At 42.8% G+C, this 22,017-nt stretch overlaps 1 protein-coding gene and 1 long non-coding RNA gene across 3 annotated transcripts in view; one reads left to right on the top strand and one right to left on the bottom strand.

Annotated features, from left to right (window-relative positions):
• Positions 1-3,897: 3,897 nt before the first annotated feature.
• Positions 3,898-21,331, bottom strand: LOC141982999 (uncharacterized). Of its 2 annotated transcripts, XR_012638262.1 has the most exons (4): positions 21,133-21,331; positions 14,309-14,457; positions 12,804-13,202; positions 3,898-4,314 (listed from the first exon to the last, which is right to left on the bottom strand). It is a non-coding gene; the product is annotated as an uncharacterized LOC141982999 (long non-coding RNA). The 2 variants fall into 2 exon arrangements; XR_012638261.1 differs by lacking the exon at positions 3,898-4,314 and having other exon boundaries at positions 10,954-13,202.
• Positions 21,209-22,017, top strand: part of CMC1 (C-X9-C motif containing 1) — a 64,362-nt gene continuing 63,553 nt past the window's right edge. Inside the window, exon 1 of the mRNA XM_074945636.1 lies at positions 21,209-21,433. Coding sequence (XP_074801737.1) covers positions 21,409-21,433 — 25 coding nt within the window. The 5' untranslated portion in view covers positions 21,209-21,408. The remainder of the gene's footprint in view (positions 21,434-22,017) is intronic.

Below are 22,017 nucleotides of genomic sequence, written 5' to 3'. Positions count from 1 at the left end.
CTCTGGCCTCCATGAAACTTCCCAGAAGAGGTATATGTTCCTGCTGCTCTAGGAGAAGTCGTGGAGGACAATGTACTACAACCACATATCGATCTGCGCCAGGTCGTGGTCAGCAGGCCAGGTGGTTCCTCTTGGAGCACAATTATGTTCACCTGTACCGATCAAAAGAGTGGAGTTTTTTCCCTTTGTTCCCTTCCACTTTCTGCAGCAGCTGCTTTCCATCTCTAGGGCAATTATATCTTGGATGATGTCTCCTGGGGAACCCCCAAGCTCAACATACAAAACAATGCTTAACACCTCTTTGTTTTCAGCATCCTGACACTCCTCATAAATCAGCATTGCTACAGACTGAACTGCTTTATTGGGCACTAGTGGCTTATCAAAACAAATGTGAAGGTTTCACCTTAATAGCACCATATTTATCTAATGCTTATTGATAGGCAGGTCAACAGCCAGTGATAGTTCTTTTAATGACTGTATCCTTTTGTTTTCTTTGCAGGACCCACAAGGACTTGAATGACAGGAAGTTCATTTTTCTCCTCACTGAACATCTGATCAGAGTAGCCCATATATTTATCCCCCTTTTAGTAGCCATGCTGCCAGCAACCAAAGCCATTGTGGTGGTAACTGTCATTATATATCCAAATAGCCGCTCTGTTACACATTCCCTAACCTGCCAATGACCCTGCCACTGAGAATCTGCCCCTTTTATCAAAGCTCCCACTTCCTTCCTCCCAGGCTCTCTGCTGCCATAGTACCACACCTCCCAGCTTGGCAAGCAGCATTCGCTGCAGCTGCTTTCTAGGGCTGGTTCACAGAGTAGCCAGAGGTGTCTTTAATGTACCATTTGTGGCCCCCTCTCCAGGGACTGAGAACATCACCTCTGTGATGGAACCAGATTTCACTGGCTGGAAACCTGCAGTGGCCTAATCTGATTTGTGTTCAGGACTTCCAGATGGCTGTGCAACCAGAACTACGGCTACATAAGTCTAATTTAATGTAAATAATGTTTAATGTCAAAAGTATTTTCCTCTGAGTGGATATGCATGTTTGATAAAAAAAAAAAAACAGGTTATTTTAAATTCAGTTAAGTATTATTTATTCTAGTTTTAAGTGACATGTGAGGAACAAGAAGTTGGGATTTTTGGTTTTAGGACATCTTTAATAAGTCTACTCTTGTTGAAAACATTTTGGGAATAAATTTTGGGCCTGAATTAGAGCAGTGTTGTAGCAGCTAGTTGCACCTTTATTAAGGAAGCATGCAACAAACCTCTCCCTCTTCATCTAAATTGGTCCTAGTTATGGACTAGATTCTAATTCCCTTACTCCCACTGAGTAGCACTATACTCCATAAATAGTCTAATTGAATTTAGTGGGCCACTTTGTGAAGCCAGGTGCTGTTCAGTGTGCCTCAGGCTGTAATAATTAGCCCTAAATGGGGAATTTTTTAAACTAGTGTATATTTCTCTTTTATGTAAATGAAGAAAAATCCTCAAAAAGTTACATGGAAATATTTCCCATTTTTTGTCAAAATCTCTTATATTTTCCAATCAGCTCAAGGAACAAAAGAATAGCAGTATGTGGGGTTTTATTTGCGGTAGAACTAAGGGCAAATTTTGCCATCGCTGTCATGAGTGTCCAGATTCTGTGATATTCATAGAATCATAGGGTTAAAAGGGACCACAACAGTCATCCAGTCTAATCCCCTACCAAGATGCAGGATTTGTTGTGTCTAAACCATCCGAGACAGATGGCTATTCGGCCTCCTTTTGAAAACCTCCAGTGAAGAAGCTTTCATAACCTCCTAAAGCAGTCTGTTCCATTATCCTACTGTTCTTACAGTTAGGAAGTTTTTCCTGAGATTTAATCTAAATGGGTTATGCTGCAGTTTGAACCCATTGCCTCGTCGTGCCCTGTGACAGAAGAGAACAACTTTTCTCCATCTTTTTTATGGCAGCCTTTCAAATTTCAAAAGACTGCTATCATTTCCCTCTTAATCTCCTCTTTTCCAAATTAAAGGTACCCAGTTCTTTCAGCCTTTGCTCACATGGCTTGCATTCCATCCCTTTGATCATCTTTGTCACTTGCCTCTGGATCCTTTCCAGTTTCTCTACATCCTTTCTATACATTGGTGACCAAAACTGGACATAGTATTCCAGTTGCAGCCTTATTAGTACCAAGTAGAATGGTACTATCACCACCCGTGACTTGCATGCTACGCCTCTTATTAATGCAACCTAAAATTGCATTTGCTTTTTTTGCAACAGTATCACATTGCTGACTCATCTTGGAGTTGTTATCCACCAGAACTCCCAGATCCTTCTTAGCAGTGCTGCTGCCAAGACAGTTTTCCCTCATTCTGTATTTGTGCATTTGGTTTTTCTTTCCTAAGTATAGCACTTTATGTTTGTCTTTGTTGAATTTCATTTGGTTGTCTATAGCCCAGTTCTCCAATTTATCTAGATCCCTCTGAATTTTAGCTTTATCCTCCAAAGTATTGGCAACCGCCCTAGCTTTGTGTCATCTGCAAACTCTATACCGACGTCCAGGTCATTAATGAAGATGTTAAACAACACCGGACCCAGAACAGATCCCTGTGGAACTCCACTTGAGACCTCCCTCCAACCCAATATAATTCCATTAATAGTTACTCTTTCTTTGCAGTTGTTTAATCAATTACGTATCCACCTAATGGTAGTTCTGTTGAGCCTGCATTTCCCCCACTAACTTATCAGACTATCATATGGCACTGTGTCAAAAGCCTTGCTGAAGTCCAGGTATATTATGTCCACCGCATTCCCCTTATCCACCAAATCAGTTACCCTGTGAAAGAAGGAAATCAAGCTGGTCTGGCATGATTTGTTCTTGGTAAATCCATGCTGGCTGCTAGTGAGTACCCCCTTCATTCTCCAGGGGTTTGCAAATTGAATAATTTATACATTGCTTTAGTAGCTTCCCAGGTATTGAAGTCAGGTTGACTGGTCTGTAGTTCCACAGTGTCTTAAATATAGAGAGAAGGGTAGCATAAAATCCCTCCTTGACAGCTGTACTGAATTGCCTTACTTGTAAGGGGTTAAGTAGTTCAAATAACCTAGTTGGCACCTGACCAGAAGGACTAATGAGGAAAGAAGACACTTTCAAATCTGGGGGCAGGTTTTGTTTGTGCTCTCTCTTTGTTGTTCCCTCTCCAGATGGAGGGAGAGACCAAGCAGGTACAACATCTCCTGAAAATATACCTGGAATAATAGATCTAAAACCACAGAAATTGTAAGTAGGGCAAGGAAATGCATTAGGTTATCTTTAGTTTTGGCTTGTGAATTTTTCTATGCTATAGAGGTTGTTTTATTCCTGTTTTCATACTGTAAAGCTGAGCCCAGGGGGGAATCCTCTGTGTTTTAAATCTTTTTATTACCCTGTAAAGTTACCTTCCATCCTGATTTTGCAGGTGTGATTCTTTTACTTTTTCTTTATAAATAAAGTTCTTCTTTTAAGAACCTGATTAATTTCAGTGTCCTGAAGACAAAGGGTCTGGTCTGTGCTCACATTGCTAAGGCAATTGGTTGGTATATTATTCTCAAGCCTCTCCAGGAAAGGGGGTGAAGGGACTTAGGGGAGATATTTTGGGGGGGGATAGGGATTCCAAGTGACCCTGAATTTTTTGTGTAAATCACTTGGTGGTGGCACCAATACCGTCCAAGGGCAAGGAAAGGAATTTGTGCCTTGGGGAAGTTTTAACTTAAACTGGTACAATGTAAGCTTAGGGGGTCTTTCATGCAGGTCCCCACAACTGTACCCCACAGTTCAGAGTTGGGGGGGGGGGGGACCTTGACCCACGGCTTCTCCTTTTTAAGATGGGCACTATGTTAGTCCTGCTCCAGTCCTCCAGGATCTCTCCTGTCATCCATTGAGTTTGTAAATATTATTGCCAGTGGCTCCGAGATTTCTTCAGATAATTCTTCCAGTACTCTCAGGCAAAGAGCATCCAACCTTGCTGACCTGAAATCATTCAAATTGGTCAGAAGATCTCTGCATACCTTCCCCTTTACTGTCTATGGTAACTTTGTATTAACGTGTATAATTATTACATGTTAATGACTTTTTGACATATTAGGATTTTGTGTGCGTGTGTGCTGTATTAAGCAAGTTGTGAGTAAATGGGAGTGGTAGGTTTCACTTACCTCTTGAATACACCCTTACCATCCAGTTGTAGTGTCATTCTCTTTGGCTACCAACACCTCCTGCAGGCTGTCAGCTGGCCTCTGTGGGTCTTTTGTGACTCAGCCTTCCGCTAGGTCACACAATCCAAAACCCTTTCTGGAGTATAACAAAACCAAACCAGAAATTGTTCCTTGCCCTTCAGGGTCAATTATAAACAAAATAATCACTTACCCTTTCTGGGTTAAATTTTCTCTCTGGGATAGAAACAGCAGAGGTTCCCCTTCTCAGTTTCTACCACTAAAGGTGGCCAGTGATAGGTGCTGGCTCAGCCTAGTTCCTCTGGCTCCAGCATAGGGAGCTCACTCCTCTGGCTCCAGCTAAAAACTGACTCATTGGCAGCATGCAGCTCCTTTTATTTCAGTATGCTGGGGCTTGATTGGCTGTTGCCGGTCCCCAGCCCTTCTGGCTGCTGGACAACCATATCTTGCTAGTTTTCAAAATGGCTGCTCTTTTCTTCTCAGATAACTGTTTCCAGGGCTGGGGTGCAGCAGAACAGTGGGGTCTCAAGCAAGGGGCCATGAAGACCTGATATACCCCATTATAATGGGTGAGTGAGAATGCAGGTGAATGTGAAGGTGAAGAGTTGGACACATAATGCATGGGTTGTGGGGGGGCACTTTAGTCCCGCAAAAATGTAGGGATTGCATTAAGAAAGAAAAAATACACTGACCTTGGAATAGAAGCTCATTTATCTCATTTTATGGAATGTGGACAAATTTAATCATCGCTAAAGGGATATTCAACAGCTATTATCTTTAACTCTATTCCTCCCCACCCCAAAAAAAGTTGTCTATGCCCCTACACTGGACCAGATTTTCAAAAGCAAGTGAGAAAAAGTACACATGCAGAAACTCCAATGCATTGATACAACCTTATTTGCATGCATACATCCTTATATACCCATGCAGATCAGGGATTGTGCATGTGCACTTTTGGAAATCTGTTCCTTTGTTTAAAATCTTATGACATCTACAAGCCTATAAAGCAGGAGTGGCCAAACTGTGGCTCGTGAGCCACATGCGGTTCTTTTACAGTTAAAGTGTGGCTCCTGGAGTCCCCCATACACTCCCCCTCCACCCCGATTCTCCACCTACAAAACTGGGCAGGGGGCACTCGGGGCTTCTGCCATGCGGTGGATGGGACTAGGGGCTTCTGCCCTGCAAGGGGGGGGGAATGGAGTCTAAGGACTTTATTCCTGGAGGTGGGCATCGGGGCAGAAGCCTCACACCCTGGTAGGTTGTGCAGGTCTTGTGGCTCTCTAACTTCTGAAGATTATTGTATGCGGCTCGGAGGGTCAGTAAGTTTGGCCACTCCTGCTATAAAGGATGGCAGAGGAGGCCAACAAATAGGGCAAATTCAAAGATGTAAACTGTGGTGTAAGTTGTACATTGGTAAATCACTGTGGGTGTAAATTAGTGTAATCGGCATGACAAGGGTGGAAAGGTGGGATGATAGCAGGAAAAATAATTGCCAAGAGACTGTAATAAATCATAAGATAAAACACTGAGCCTAAACATCACTGACTTACTGATGTGTAGGTTTACACTTCCTTTGAATTTGACACAATGTAAAAAGCAAGGACAAAAGGGGTCAGACTATGAGGCTTGTAATAGAGGGTAAAGCAGTGACAAATATAAGACTGCAGAAGTTTTGGTGAAAGAAAATATATAGTGGCAAGGTACTCCACAAAATTGTCATATAATATATGTGGAATGAAAAATTAGAAACCTGGGCACAAAAAAAGGACTGTGTAAGAGGGGGAAACGGCACTTGGGTACCCAAAAGAACCCCCAAACCATCTTCTAAATACATTTTTGAAGTGTGATTCTGCAAAGGCAGTTTGATTTCTCCAAAAGGTCTGAGTTTTTTCCATTATTTAGCCATGGTTTTTACGACTTGGTACACCAATGTTCCAAAACTACTTTCCAATCCCTAACCCTCTAGTTTATTGCCATGTACACAGAGAAAGTATTCTCAGAACAGGGCCCCTACTCCTAAAGTTTCAAAGCAGTGATGAGTTAGCTGACTCCCCTTAAAGTGAAAGGGAGTTATTTGGTTGCAAAGCCAAACGTCACTTTTAAAAAAAGAGAGGGGTTAAAATCTAGATGTTACCCATAATCCGATGTTACATATCAGACACTGATGAAATTCAGGCATCAGCTTCCCCATTCTGCAGCTTAGGTCTCATCAAGGGAATTGATTCATCACACTGCAATCAGTCCTTTTGGTACTTATCTGAATACAAATTAAGGTACTGAAAGAGATTTACATGTTTGTGTTGTAGAAGACAGTGCTCAGGAAAAACTGATTTATCATGTGCAGTGGATTTAGTACAATACAGACTTCCCTTAAAGTTGAATTGAGAAGTAGTTTATAAAAATTGAGCTCATGCTCTTCTTTACTTCTTTATGCTGCATACAAAGGATGAAGACTAAAAAGGGGATTGATTGTTTGGTTTGCTATAATTTTTTTGTGTTTCCCTCCCCTGCTTGTTTTTTTACCTTCGCATTATCAGGAATATCAAGTTTGGTCTTCCCTAATTTTACTGAAGAAACTGTGATAGGTCTTGGAGATGTTATTATCAGCTCTAACATCTTCACTGAAGGGGTGAAAGTGTTGACCTTTCCTTTCTCTGTAATATTAGTTAGTTATTGTACTTAGTTAAAAAAAACCAAGAAACAAAAATTTTTAAATAGTCCAATGCTTTTAGTTAGACCAAAGCCTCAGTTACACATCAAGAGCAAAAAAGGGCAAATGCTCAATTGTTTTTTTCCGGTACACGTCACTTTTAAATGACAGAACATTGGGTCCTGTGCTCCTTTCCATTCTGTGGTGTGGAGGGGAAAAGAGGAGGACTAATTACGCCTTCAAATATACACAAACATATATATGATATAACAATAGCTCGGCAGTGGGTGTATTGTGACTGCTCCTTATTATACCAAATATGATAATTTTAGTGTTACCATGCCCTCCTTCCCATTTGTTTAACTCTATTGTGTCTTGTTACATGATTAAACTGTAAGATTTTTGGAAAAGAGATGTTATTTTGTGCTTGGAAAAAGGGGCCTTGATCCCTCGCTGCAGTCACTACCACAATACAAATAAATAAACACATTAATTATAACATATAACATAGTGATTGAATTGAGGAAAGGTGAAGTGCGTTAGTGTCTATGTCAAATCTTCAGCCTTCACAACGCTGCTAGTTGGCTAAAAAGGAGAACATTTTGATCATACCATCACTTTTCTACTCCTATTTAAGCACTGTTTATTTACTGAGAGACACCAAGTCACAGTATCTTTACTTATCCCCTAATTTCAGTTTGTCACAGATTAAGTTTTTGCTACCATGACTCAAGATGCAAAACTGTTTGGGCAGTTCCAAAACCTCATAATATTCTTTCAATAATTCCTACAAGGATTTCCAAACAGTATTGATTTTAGTCAGCTTCATTCAACTACGCTTCCTGATATACGGTTCAGTTCTGGGTAGAATTAAAAGTGGAATTTACCCTTTACACATTTAAAGGAAAACACTTGATGAATTAAAGAATGTACTTGTGATTTAAGCATTACAGTAGCTAGGATCTTAGGACCTTATTTAAAGCCCACTGAAATCAATGGGAATTTTTCCATTGAGTTCTTTTGGACTTTGGATTAAGCTCTTAATAATGCAATATGCACTTAATGGGCTAAGGTAAGAAGGCAAAACAGCTTAATTTGTCTGATCTTTCTTTAATAAATACATAAAGTAATAAATAATAATAATTTTAATAATAATAATAAAAGAAATCTAAAGGCTTATAACCTAGAGGTCCTAGGGCCCGAAAGAAGCTTTGAATTTTTAGATACAGTTAAATGTACTCTGAACAGTATCTTGGTATCTGTTTTTCCAAACAGTACCATAGTTTACAACACTAGTAACAACAAATAAAGACAGTAATAATAATAATAATTAATAATTTGGCTTACATAGCACCTATATTAATTTTCAGAACATCCTTATGAAGGAAGTAATTAGAAATGGGTCCAATACTCTGAGGAAATACAGATTCAAATCTGAGTTTAACAGCTGAAGCCCATCTGTATTGTGGATCACTTTACCTACTACTCAAATGCAGCAGCTGCTAGAGTGGAACACAGCAGAAGTTTTAACAGCACACAGCAACATTAAACAAAATGTTGGGATGAGAAAAAAATACAAATCATATTCAGCTGAAGATACAGAGGGAATTTAGTCCCCAGATCAGCAAGGTACTTAAACACTTGGCTAGCTTTAGGCTCATGTGGAATCTCATTGACTTCAATAACATTACTCATGTGCTTAAGTTAGAGTGCTTCAGTCCCTTACTAAAAATGGGGCCTTAGGTATGCAGAATATAAAACATCATAGTCAGTGAAACCCCAATAGGTTCATTTCAAAAGCAATGGTTGAAATGTTCTGCCCAACACAGAAGTACACAGAGGCAGAAATTATTTTGCCTAGCTGTAACTGAAATGATGTGGTTTTATGATTATCAATACTGTCTCTTGATGAGGTTCATGTTCTAGTAAGCAAACATGCAGAAATTATTGCTGGTCAGCAGAGGGTCATTGGTAGAAAGATGCTGAATTTAAGTCAGACTGAATTTTCCAGACTGGTGAATGTGGAGAAAATAGGTTATTGTTGCATCACTTTTATACACCCAAAGAAAATAGAGGCGGGAGGGAAGGCTTTATAAAAACAACATGTTTTGATCAGACACGGTAGGAAAAGAGTCTTCCCCTGTTCACATCCTGTTTGTTACTTTTCTATCGAGGTGTCAGGTTTAAATTTGGAACACATAAGATGCAGTGAGTATCTCTAATCAAATGAATAAATAAATAAATGAACAAGGGAAACCAAACCATAGATTGTCCTTTTGACAAGAATGAAGGAAACAGCAATATTTTTTTCAAATATTAAATCTACTGAGATGTGCATAGGGTGAATTATATGATGCCACAACCACTAACCTACTGTAAGATCAGATGTGGAGAACAGTGGAGATTTGCTAGATAAAAGGCTCCCTGAAGTTCTACACACTAGGAAAAGATATGGTGTAAATTTGTATTCATTCATCCATCCAAAAATTCACTTGATGTAACAGAAGTCACAAGGTAATGGAAGGAAAGAGACTTGGGGAATATATCAGAGAAATATCCAATTACTGAAATTACCAAGTCACTGGACTTCTGATAGCTTCCTCAAAATTCTCTTGCAATCAACCAATGAGTTGCTTCTGTTTTATCATGTTTATTTTCTTTTACTGATAGCTGATACTTTCACCACCATTTATCTCTTCCAGGGACTGTAAACCACTCTTCAGAACCATATCCAATGGCCAAGATCACACTAAATTAGGCTTTTTCCTCTCTTAAACATAGAAAGGTGGTGTTGCCTAGTTGCTATTGCAGCAGCCTATAAATCAGAACACCTAGATTTGATTTCTGCCTCTGTGTGACTGAGATGCTGTGTGACCTAGGACAAGTCACTCACTATAAACTCTTTGTTCCTTAGTTTACCCATCTGTAAAATGAGGAAAACACTGTTTACTTCCTTTGTAAAGCACTTCGAGATCTACAGATGAAAAGAGTAATAATTATTATTATTAATATTATTAAAATCAAGGGACAGCAACTATTTCAGACAATGGGGACGCCATGTTAATTATAGATCTAAATAAACAGAAAACTGTTTAGCAATAAAACAGGATTTAAAGCTCTAAAAAGGGATTTACTGCTTTTAAAAAAAGTCTGTGTTTGTTTTGTTGCTGATGAACTCTGTTGTGTCTTTTTTTTTTTTTTTCCATTCAAGTAGGAGTCATTATATCCTGTGTTAGTCATTCAAGACGGTACCCTGCAGTGACCTCTATGATTACAGAGATTCCTGACCCAGAGACATTAGAGCAGTTCCACTGCAGAAAGGGTGGGGTAAGAGACCATGATGTGTACCTCAGACCTATGCTCCACTGGGGAGTGGCTTGGCAAGGCAAATAGTATGGATGGTGCCACTGGATTCTCATTTAGGTGGCTCCATCAGTCATTCTCCCACACTGAGGGGTGTGGATCAGCCAGACAGACAGGAATAAATATTTGTAGGCAAGAGCCTACAAATATTTATCAGAAACTGGCCCCTTTCAAGGTTGTGTTATCACCTGGGAAAGAACAAAATAAGGGAATGGCTAGGGGTTCTACTACATGAGAGCATGTTGTAAGATGGGAGAAAATTGGGGACTGCATAAAGGGCTGGAAGTAGGGAAATTCTAAAAGTTTGAAGCTCCAAAAATGGCTCAGATACATTTCCAAAATGAACCTCCAAACAAAGTGAGGTTCACCCATCATTTCTCTAATTACTTGTAAAACAAGGAATAGTCCTAACCATGATGTGAAGAACAACTTATTTTGTAAGCAGAGGAAATCAAATTAATTTTGGTGGTTAGGTTTGTTTCCTTTGGGGGGGGGGAGGGAGTGTGGTTAGTAGTGGCCTGACCTCCTCTCATTTGCATTAATGAACTACCACAATTTGAAAATTTTACTTTTTTCCCTTTTTTCTTGATGCCCTATGCTGACTTCTAGTACTGAGGTAAATATGTGTAACCCCCTTGGGGTTCAGAGAGCATGGCCCTTTAAATCTTTTTTATTGGGGGGGGGGAAAAGAGTGCTGATTGTTCCAGAAGGAGGAAGTGCTGTTGGGGGGGAGGGGGAGCAGACATGCCAAACCTGCGGAAAAAATGCAGAAATTGGGTTTGTTTTAGACTTAACTGGCTTGTGAGTTGCTTGTTGGCTAGTTTTTGGCTTGTAGCTTGTTTAACTTGTAGGAGCTTGTTGCTTCTTTTTTTCTGATCGGCTCCCGCAAGCAGGGACAAGGGGGGGCAAGCAGGGGAAGGGGGGGAGAGAGTCAGGGGTGCACAGCAGGCCCACCACAGTCCCAGACTGCACACCGGGGAGATCTAGTCACATAGAGGGTTGGGGTTCTTAGGGATTGGCTTGTTTTGGCCTTGTTTTGAAATGGGATTAGCTTGATTTTTGGCTTATTGTGAAAGTCGGGGTGCTTATTTACCACGTGAAAGTTGGCAACGGTGAGGGGGAGAAGAGAAAGAGGGGAGAGCAAGAAGGTGTGTGTTGGGAGCTCCAGACGGAAGGGCTGTAGCAAGCAGGACCTCACATAGTGAAGCAGCCAAGAACGTGCCTGAAGCCTGGGAGGGACAGAGCGGCCGATCGTGGACACCCCAGGACAGGAGTCAGAAGGAGCACTGTGCCAGGGAGGAATCACCCGAGAAGGACAGACCTAGTATCGCTGCTGCCCAGAGCTGCATGGGGCTGTGAGTACTAGGCCTTGTGACTTTGCATTGGGAATAAGGAGGGAGGCTGTTAGCTAATTAAGTGGGGATATTGTCACTCTGTGTCGCTTTGCAGAGAGCGGCAGAAGAGGCCACCAAAGGGGTTTGTTGGGGAAAGTTTACTGGCACCAAAGACGATCAGGAGCACCCAAATCTCATCTCTGGACTGGCACTTTGCCCAGGATTCTTGATCTCTGTGTGCAGACACATTGCTCAATGCCTGCCCTTTCAGACTGTGGTACCACTGGGCCTGTGGAGCCTTGTTTTGAATGCAACCTTGTTTTACTGCTCCCCCTATATTTACCTCTGTTGTTTTCCCCCTCATCCCTCTGTGAATAAATATTTCCCTTTCCTATATTCACTGTACTCTTCCGGAGTGTGTGTGCGCACTCTGGGGGGTTTGGAACAGGTGCCCCTGGGGTGGAAGAGATTTTCCCTGCTGCATTCCTTCGCATGCCTTCTCTTGGCCAGAGCTGCCTGCAGAGCAGATTCCATCTTGGCCACAAGGGCGCTAAAGTTACATATGAAAATATTGAAATGAAGAGGGAAATGTCAAGGAATCAAAAGCCAGTGACAGACTGTTCCCTAGGTGTAGGCTGGGGGGAGTGAGGGGGTCAGGAGGGAGATGGGGATTAAGCCCCCTTAATTTCCATATTGTCTCTGTGACATTGTCTGTGCTGGTGGACCACAGACTATGGTTTAAGAACTATTACACTAGATGTTTCATTTAAATTGGTTACGCCCCAATACACAATATTCAGGTAAGCTTCTAAAAACGTATTCAAAATGGACCCCCTACATAACTCTGTGGGGCCACTCCACTCCATGCTTGTTTGTCCCCCACTCAAGATGTTCTAATTCACAATATCCTAACTTATTCTCTCCTTTACCCCATATGAGGTACCTGGTAGCTCTGCATTCCTTACTTCTTCTTAAGCCTCTGACTCCCTTGTAAACCTCAATGTCCCAGGTGATGCAGACCTTCTATTTCCCCTGGGTATTTTTTTTTTTTACTGATCTCCCGCCTCCCATTTATCATATCTGCTGGTGGTTGACACAAATGATTGTTATTTGGGGCTACCTCCCGCAAATGAGCAGGAGGTTGCTTCCCCATGTGCTGCCCACAAGGTTGGCTATTACAGGGGCTGCGTTTAGAACTCGGGGCAGCAGGCATTCACAGAGGTCAGTGGCTTCAGGGAACCACAAGGCATTTTTACTCACTTCTCGGTACATACAGCAGCTTCTTGCAGTGAGGATGGATATCTGGCAGCTCCCTGCAGATCATCTACTCTCCCATCTGGTGACCTCTGTTTCTCCTAACTACAGGTTAATCAGATGACGGAGACACAGCTCTTCAAGCCTGACTTCTTCTTCCACCACGAACGACAATTTCTCCTGTAAAGACCCTGAACCTGTGGCCCTCCAAGAACCAGAGGCAGTTGGATTAGGATTTATGCTCATATGGGTGGGTAAATGTTTAGTGACATGGACAGCTAAGCGACTAGCTACTAACTCTTTTTTCTTCTTTTGAAAAGGGCATCTCCAGTCTGTGAAATCTCAGAGGGAAAGTGCAATAGCCCCATGAGCAATTTTAAAGCGGTTCGCAGCGGTTTTTCCTCCCTTAAAAGAGAGAAGCCATTATTATTCTTTGATTCCACTAAATGTCAATTCTCATTTTGCTCCCCCACACGTCACCTATGAGTGGATATACTTCACACAAGTAGGCTTAGTCAAGAATCACAGCCTTTAACTGGAAATCAAATATTTTATGAAACAAGATCAAAGGTGTCAAATATAGTTTACATTTTGAAGAGATGCCATTTGAAAATATTCCTTTGAACTCATTTGACCAGAGTTATTTGGGGTTTTTTAAAAATCACACCTGTGTACAGACATATACTCTCTCTTCCTTTATCTGGTAAGAACAAGGTGTGGAGACTTGTGCAATAGATAATTAATCTCTATTGCTATCTATAGTTTCATAGTTAACACTGTCTTGGTAGAAGTGTGAAAACACATTCACACCTTAGAAAATGGGTGATTAACTAATCAAATGACAATATGAATCTCAGACAGAAACACAGAAATGACTGCAAGCTAGAGCTATTTATGACTATATTTTTCTTTGTAACGTTTAGGAAAAAAACCCTAAAACCTGCACTTTTCAGTCATCTCAAGCAGTTTCTCAAACTTTTTGAAGAGCATTGTTCCTCAAACATATGGGGAAAATTAGCAGGTTTTTCCCACTGTAATCCACACAGTGCTGAAAATCAGGGCAGCAGCCAGCTGTCTGTCTATACTAGTGATCCTAACATTGTTCCACCAGAGGAGCTAAACTGGTGTTATCAAACATTTTCTATCATAGATTGAGTTCCACGAGACAGATGACCTCAGCACCATCAGACCACCAGCAGGAGGATGCTATTAAGCAGCAGTCATTGCCCCATAGAGACTCTGTTAAAACAGTTGTGGCTATTAAGTATCATTGATCTTAAATTGGTTCCCTGGGAGATTTCCCAGTTAAGCGGCTTTCCTGGAAAAGTATGTCCCAGTTAAGTGGAGCATACTGTAAAACCTTTATATACGAGTTCTATGCAACTAGAACCCTACAGCTTTTAACAGGGCTCCACATGGGTGCAGCGCTCGTTGGCAGATTCACGCTCAAATAATTATTTACTACATTTAAAATATATACTTCAAATATGATTTTCAAAACAATTTCTTACCTAGTAACGTTCCAGTAGCTCCATACAAATGAATAGTGCTGATCTCTCTTAGCAAAAGTTGCCAATTTTACTGATAATTTCCAGGAGGAAGTTTGGTCTGATGAGATAGTTTGAAACACAGGAAAGGCAGGTCACCATTTGGACGCACGCTAAAAGCAAGAAAATTACAAAACTGTTTAAAGATAAGTTCTGCAAGCATTAAGAAACAATTTTTGGTTAACAGTTGTTAAGCTACGTAATCAGACTGTCAAGATAGCAGTTTGCTATTTGATAATTATTTCTTTTTATACATAATTATTTCTTTTACATACACTTACATTTCTGAAAGTGACTGTGTGTGAATTTTTGATTTAGTGAAAGCAAGGGATCATAATGCTTTGCAACTTTACATCTGACTGCAACCAAGCACCTGGTATAATTGAAACCCTATGATCACACTATTACAAACATTATACTGATGGTGGGGAGAAGTTACAGTTGCTATGGAAAGCAAAAAAATCTCTCCCATTAATGTAGATTTTTTGTATTTATAGTATTTAAGGAGACATTGTCAACTTTATTTTTTTAAACTAAGTTTTTTAAAATTCCATTTTCTAATAGATCATCCTTTAAATATGATGCATTGAGATTTTTAATCCTTAAAATAAAAACTGTAAGTGTTTTTCAGGCCCACTGTTATGTTTTGTAAAGCTCATGAACAGAGGGAGAAACTGATTCACTTTATAGGAGAAATAGTAAAAAGTAATACACATGGGGTGCTATCAAACAAAGTACAAAACCTGTAGAAAAATATTTTTTCCTGCTAAATTCTTTATGGTAATTTTAGGTGTTACTTGTAACTCTAGTATGTACAACAGCATAAGTTTTCAAAATGATGAGTGAATTTGGGTGCTCAACCAAAGGCTTCCAAAAGGAGCTTTAGTATACACATTCCGAAAATCAATCTCTGCTAAGGTGTCTCAAGTTGGGTACATAAGAATGATGGAATCCAAAATAACCAGACACTGAAAATGTTGGGCCAACGTTTTCAGACCAAAATCTGATTTTTCAAATTAACAATGTCCCTTTAACCTATCATAGTGGAAATTCCAGTAGAATCCCTCAGACCCTTCAACTGGACTCTTCTGCTTTCTTTTAGTCCAGAGATTCTCAAACTTCATTGTACCACGACCCACTTCTGACAACAAAAATTATTACAGGACCCCAGGAAGGGGGACTGAAGCCTGAGCCCGCCAGAGCCCCACTGCCCCAGGCAGGTGGGGAGGGACGTGGGCAAAGTCCAAGCCAGGGCTGAAGCCAAAGCCTGAGCCCCCCACTCCCCAGAGCGGAAGTCTTTGGGTTTTGGCCCCAAGGGGTGTGGCTCGGGCTTCGGACCCAGGCAGCAGGGCTCGGGCTTTGGCCCCGGGCTCCAGCAAGTCTAAACACGAGCCCTGGTGACCCCATTAAAATGGGGTCCCGACCCACTTTGGGGTCCTGTCCTACAGTTTGAGAACTGTAGTTTTAGTCTCTGCTGGTCTCTCCAAGGTCTCTTAGTCTTCCAACTGAAATGAGCAATCAGTGGACCAATACATGCATTACCTATCCAAAATGTAAGTGCCAGCTGGAGACAATAGGAACCACTTGGAAATTTTCAGCTAGCGTTACCAATAGTGTACAGGTGACAATTATCACAATTAACAAGAAAGTTCCAATGTGAGCCACCTTGCCATATGATTCAAAAAGACCTATTGGGTATTGGTAGGGAATTTAGATGTGATAATTCTGAAATGGAGTATTACAATATTATCTGATAACTTTCATATACCTGAGGTGATTATTTAAATTCAGAATGCAATTATTAAAACATAGCCCATTGTCATTTCCAAAAATATTTAGTTGAATGTATCAGCAAGTAGTCTTTAAGCTTTGCTTATATTGTGCTTTATTAGAGAAAGACCTTCACTAAAGCAATCATGTTTCCATCAATCACACACATTTCTTGTAATTAATTTGTCCACCAGGAAATATTGTGAATGCTGAAAAAATAATCACAGTTCAGTTAACTTTCATGTTTTACTGAGGTGTCTCAATGGATTCAATTAAAAGCTTCCCCCAATCCTGATTACGTGAATCATCATCAGTGCTCATATGGGTTTCTCTGCAAGTCAGATTTTATCAAACCTGGGTAGTGCTGAAACTTTTTACCACCTTCTTTATCTGGTTCATCAGAAGTTGGCAACCATTATTTGACCTACTTAGCTCAAAGGATAATACACTTGTCATGCTCTAGTTTTTGTATTGCTATTTGAGCCAAAACTGGTAAGTGACATGTTGCTAAAGTCTTGGCTAAACTATAACTTAATCAGTACATAGCCTGTTAGTGACATGTCATTATCCCTAAGCATGGTTTGTGACCACACACAGTATAGTTAATACTCAATTAATTATAGCACCTAATAGCGTTTCATCCTTGCTAGTGACACTGGCTGGCATGTGGTTGATTCTGGCCGTCAGTTAAGCACACTCACTTTTTGCAGGTAGATGTGACCATTGAATCACGCCTGTGTACATAATGTGTTTCCTCTCTGTTTAGGCAGCTAAAATGCTTGCCTAGGCCCTCATCCTCTTGTGTCATGATTATAGCAACCTCCTCCTCTCTGACCTTGAGAAATGCCATATTGTCCTACCTATATCCATTCAAAATGCTGCTGCAATTCTCATCTTCCTGGCTTATTGTTTCAACCATTGCACTCTACTGGCTGCCCCATCTGCATCTAAAACAAACTACTTGTCTTCATTTTTAAGGCCCTTTCTGGCCAATCCCCAACCTACTGTCTCATATACACTATCGAGATGTCAACCCCATGACTCTGCTCCGCAAGTGATGTCAATCTCAACTGCTCATTTGTCAAATTTTCTGTTGAGGACCTTTTTGCACTTTCTCCCACATTGTCCCTTATGCATGGAAGGAGCACATGGTAAATATCTGCAAAGCTGCTTACTCCTGAGGGCATTCTACACCAAAAAAATTAAAATTCTGTGCCAAAAAATTTAAAATTCTGCAAATTTTATCTGTCAAATAAATGTGGAGGCTCCAACATGGTATTGGGGAGCACAGGCCACCAGCTGCAGAGGTGGGAGATGACTGCAGCTCTTCCCCTCCCCGCCCCCAGGACAAGGATTCAGCGGTAAGGCTGCACCCAACTCTGACACAGTGCAAGGACCCAGCCTGCCCTAGAAACACCCCAGAGCCCTGCCACTCTGTGTGGGCAGGTAGGCTCAGCAAGGCACGATCCAACTGTGGAGGGGCTCAATGTGGGGGGATCCAGGTGTGGGTTGAGAAGGTTCTGTGTGGGGCAATCAGGGTGCAGGCAGCTCAGTGGGGGAATCCAGGTGTGGTGGGATCTGGATGCACTCGGGCTTGCTGGGGGTTCTGGGTGCAACGATAATGGGGCTCTACAGGGGGATCCAGGTGAAGGTGGTTGGGACTTAGTGGTGGTGGGGGGGTCTGGGTGTGGGGGGATAGAGCTTGGCAGGGGAGTCTGGGTGTGTGTGGCTCAGTGGGCGGGGGGGTTCAGATTCTGGAGGAGTGCTGCTCAATGGCGTGGGGATCCAGGTGTAGCTGACTGGGGCTTGGTGGGGTGGGGATCCGGGTGGCTCATCAGTGTGGTCCAGGTGCAGAGGGAGTGGGGCTCATTGGGGGGGGTTCTGAGTGCAAGATGGTGGTGGTACCATTCTTGGCAGGAAATTCATATTTTACAGACACATGAAACAAAATCTATTCTACTCAATTTAAGGGATTAAGCTCAAATTTGTGGATGTGGAAAGTGTCAGGGCACATAATAGTCTTAAAAGAAATGCTCTAGACCATCAAGGACATGAGCAATCAGCTGGAATATTCTGTCTACCTCACACTCTGCTAATTACTGTGAATGCATAAGCATGAGGAATTTGATCCTCAATGTGGCCATAAAAGTTGAAACAATCTACTTCCAAATAAAGGACTTGGTTTCTCATAAGAGGAGAATGAAGTGGGTCTGGAAAAAAAAAGAGCTGTTCCAAGCCTCAGATCTTTTTTTCCTTAATGAACATTAATGTTCAGAATAGATAACCCTGACCGTGTGTTCTATTTTTTCCACATGATTCCCCCGTCATTTGCTCGCAGATCCCTTCCAGAAGCACACAGGGCCTCTAATTAAGGTGTTTAAAGAAACAGAAACGGTTAGATTCTCTCAACTGTGACAAGGATAGAGAGGATCCTCCGCAGCAAAGATAAAACAAAACAAAAACCCTGAAAACACAGGTTATCACAAAAATGATCCTTCATCTGCATCTATTTTGGAAAATTTTTGTTGGGAGGACTCTTGGATTTCCTGCTTGCTTGAAAATGTAAAGCATTCAGAAATATAATTCTTCAGTTTGGAATCTCTACGTGGAGCGATATATAAGCATGCAAAATAACAGAAGAGGTGCTAAGTGAAAATCCACTTTTGCAGCACTGCCCAACTATAATGTTTTTTTCCTGCCAATTGGTCAATTTGCTGTGGGGGGAGAGGTACATGTGGCGTGGGAGGAGAGTGGCCTGTTTTTTAAAAGTGGCCAGGATTTTATAAGTTGCAACAGTTTCTGAAGTTTCAACTCTTGCCCTGTATCCCTAATATCTAATTTTTCTGAATTTTGTGGGTGTTATATGGATGCCATGCATAGAGAAGTTGAATAAAAACATAAAATACTCTTGCTGGAAGGTTGCAAAATAAGTTTTGTAGAATTCAGACTAACGTACAAGAACCCAGAACAGAGACATACAAAGAAGGTTTTTCCCTAAGACATACAAAGAAGGTTTTTCACCCTGCCATATTTTAGGCTGGCATTTTCTAGACTGCTGAGACTCTGACCACATGCTTCTCTACAGAACTAAGTAGCCTGTAAGCAGGACTAGGGAACTCCCTACTTTTAAAATGATAACTTGCAATTCCAGCACACTCTAGGGTCCAGGACCATGCTTGCCCTTAACTGTTATATTTTAAAACAGCTTATTGTTCCACATTTCATTCTCTAAAGGTTGGCAATCCTAACTCATGCTTACAGTAATTAAAGAAAGAGCAGTTTTTGTCACTAGTGAGGTCCCTTTTAGTCCTACAATTCTATTATTCTGATTCTATGAAGACAGCTTAGCATCACTTTTGTTTTGTGAGCTACCCACTGTGTCAATATCATTTATCTCTCAAAAAACTATGGACTATCCCAAAGATACTTTTAAAAGGCACACTGGTCCAAACTCAGCCCACACAAGTACATAGAGAGTTTGAAAAACTGCTTATGCTTTTTAATAACCTAATTTTTGAGCTCTTGTAAGGGATATTAATGAATTTTTCCAGCAAGCATTTTAGTACAATTTTTACATGCCTTCTCGTATGCATGGAAGAAATTCCCTTCAAATACACACATGGTCCACCTTCAAATCTCTCCTTAAAACTCACCTGTGCTATAATGCATACAAAACACTTGACAGTGGTTATGACCATTGCTTGAGACATACAGTAACTCCTCACTTAACGCTGTAGTTATGTTCCTGAAAAATGCGACTTTAAGTGAAACGATATTAAATGAATCCAATTTCCCCATAAGAATGAATGTAAATGGGGGGGTTAGGTTCCAGGGAAATTTTTTTTTGCCATACAGTACATTACAGTACTATAGTTGGGAGGTGCCCCCGCCTTACCCCACACAGGCACAGCCCACTGGCACTGGAGACAATGAGGCAGGCAAGGAGGCTGAAGGTGCTGTAGGCTAAGAGAAGCAAGTTGTGCAACAGCAACTTCCCCTACTCTGCAAGCACCAGGGGTGGGGGGGGGGGCGCTCAACCCTCCCACTCCACCCCTTCCCCCAAGCCTCCACCCTTAACCTGCCTCTTCTCACTTAACTCTGCATCCTCCCCCCTCCCTCCCCTGCCTCCTGCCTGCAGCAATCAGCTTGCTTGTGTGGGAGGCAGGAGAAGCCTGCATGCCAAACCCTCGTTTCTCCCCCCTCCCTCCTGAACGCCACAAGCCAGCTGATTGCCACGGCCAGGAGGCGGGCGAAGGCGCTGATCCGCAGGGTCTGCCAGCAGGCGGAAGGCGCTGTGCAGGGGGCGTAGGGGAGCTGATAGGGCGGCTGCCAGCTGTGGACAAAGCAGGCAGCCAAAGGACGTTATAGTGAAGCACTGCGCAACTTTAAATGGAGCATGTTCTGTAATGGAGCAGAGACGTAAGATCGAAACAACATTAAGCGAGAAGACGTTAAGTGGGGAGTTACTGTATATTGATTCCGTTTCCTTGTTATCATCTGTGCATCCAAGGCTCAGCGTATCCTTAAATTGTAAACTCACTGATCCTTTCTCTTTTCATTGTGAGACTAATGCGTAGTACAGTGGGACCCCAGCCCAAACAGTACAGGCACTAAATAGTAACAGGGAGGGTGCTCCCAGGCCTTTGTGCTCAGAGGCATGCATTTGAGGGTATCATTTAAACACAGGTTAGTCATAAGTGGTAATAGTTAAACAAACTTCACAAAAAGAAAAGGAGGACTTGTGGCACCTTAGAGACTAACCAATTTATTTGAGCATAAAGCTTTTGTGAGCATAAAGCTGTAGCTCACGATGAAGTGAGCTGTAGCTCACGAAAGCTCATGCTCAAATAAATTGGTTAGTCTCTAAGGTGCCACAAGTACTCCTTTTCTTTTTGCGAAGGGGCTGAGTCCCCCCTAAGCCGAGCACAGCAACCGCCTGGCTGTGGGCGCCGCCCGCCTCCTCCCAGCACCCTCCTTCCTGGGCCTCGGTTGCCTGCCGGCGCTTGCCCTCTTCTCACCGGCCAGGTGCCGGCACACGCACACTCTCTCCCCCCCGCGCCAGGGCGCGCGCTTCTCCCGGCGGCCTTTCTCTCGCGGGCTGCTCGGCGCTGTCCGCGGCGCCGCCGCCCTGGTGTCTTCCACCCTCCGACTCGCTCCACGGGCCCGCGCGCCTCTGCCCCGCCTCGGCGGCCTACCGAGGTCTTCTTTAGTCTGCCTGCGCCTGCGCAGAGAGCGTGGCCTCTCGGGAGAGGTTATGTGGCTGTGGTGGCGGCGGCTGCAGTGAGGCGCCCCACATGGAGCCTGTCCCGGGCGCAGCAGGTAGGGGCGGCCGCATTCCCCACTCCCACCCCCCTTTCCTGGTGCGAGGCACAAGTAGCAGCAGCAAGCGCCTGCCCCTGCCGCTCCGCTCCCACCGCCCCAAGCTGTGCTGGGGGCACCGGGAAAGCCCCGCGCCTGCCCTGCGCGCCTCGGGGGTGGTGGGAGGGAAACGTGCAGGTAGGCTGGCCTGTGGTGCTGCCCGCTGACTTTAAAGGTCGCACTGAAGGTCGCCCTGGGGAGTGACAGTAACCCCGCTGTTTGCCCCGCCCTGGGGCCGTGTGGCCCAAGCTGGGTGCTGGTAGGAGCTTGCTCCCCCGCCCCCTCCCTGCCTGGGATTTTGATGCTGTCGTTGACCCTGGTTATGCTAGACCTGTGATTCTCAACCTGTCCTGCAGCAGGAGCCCCCTCCCCAACCTAGAAATGTGGGGAAGGTAGGTCTGGCATGACCTCCTGATACCAGCCTGCGACTCCCCCACTGCTATTTCCCCCCCCCCCCCCATAGACGTTCACTTGCTACTGCCAACAATAACAACTGGGGTTAGTGTGACCAGATGTCCCAATTTTATAGGGACAGTCCTGATATT

The sequence above is a fragment of the Natator depressus genome, chromosome 2, assembly GCF_965152275.1.
Source record: "Natator depressus isolate rNatDep1 chromosome 2, rNatDep2.hap1, whole genome shotgun sequence".
Lineage (NCBI taxonomy): Eukaryota > Metazoa > Chordata > Testudines > Cheloniidae > Natator > Natator depressus.
This window is presented reverse-complemented; position numbering and strand designations above follow the sequence as displayed.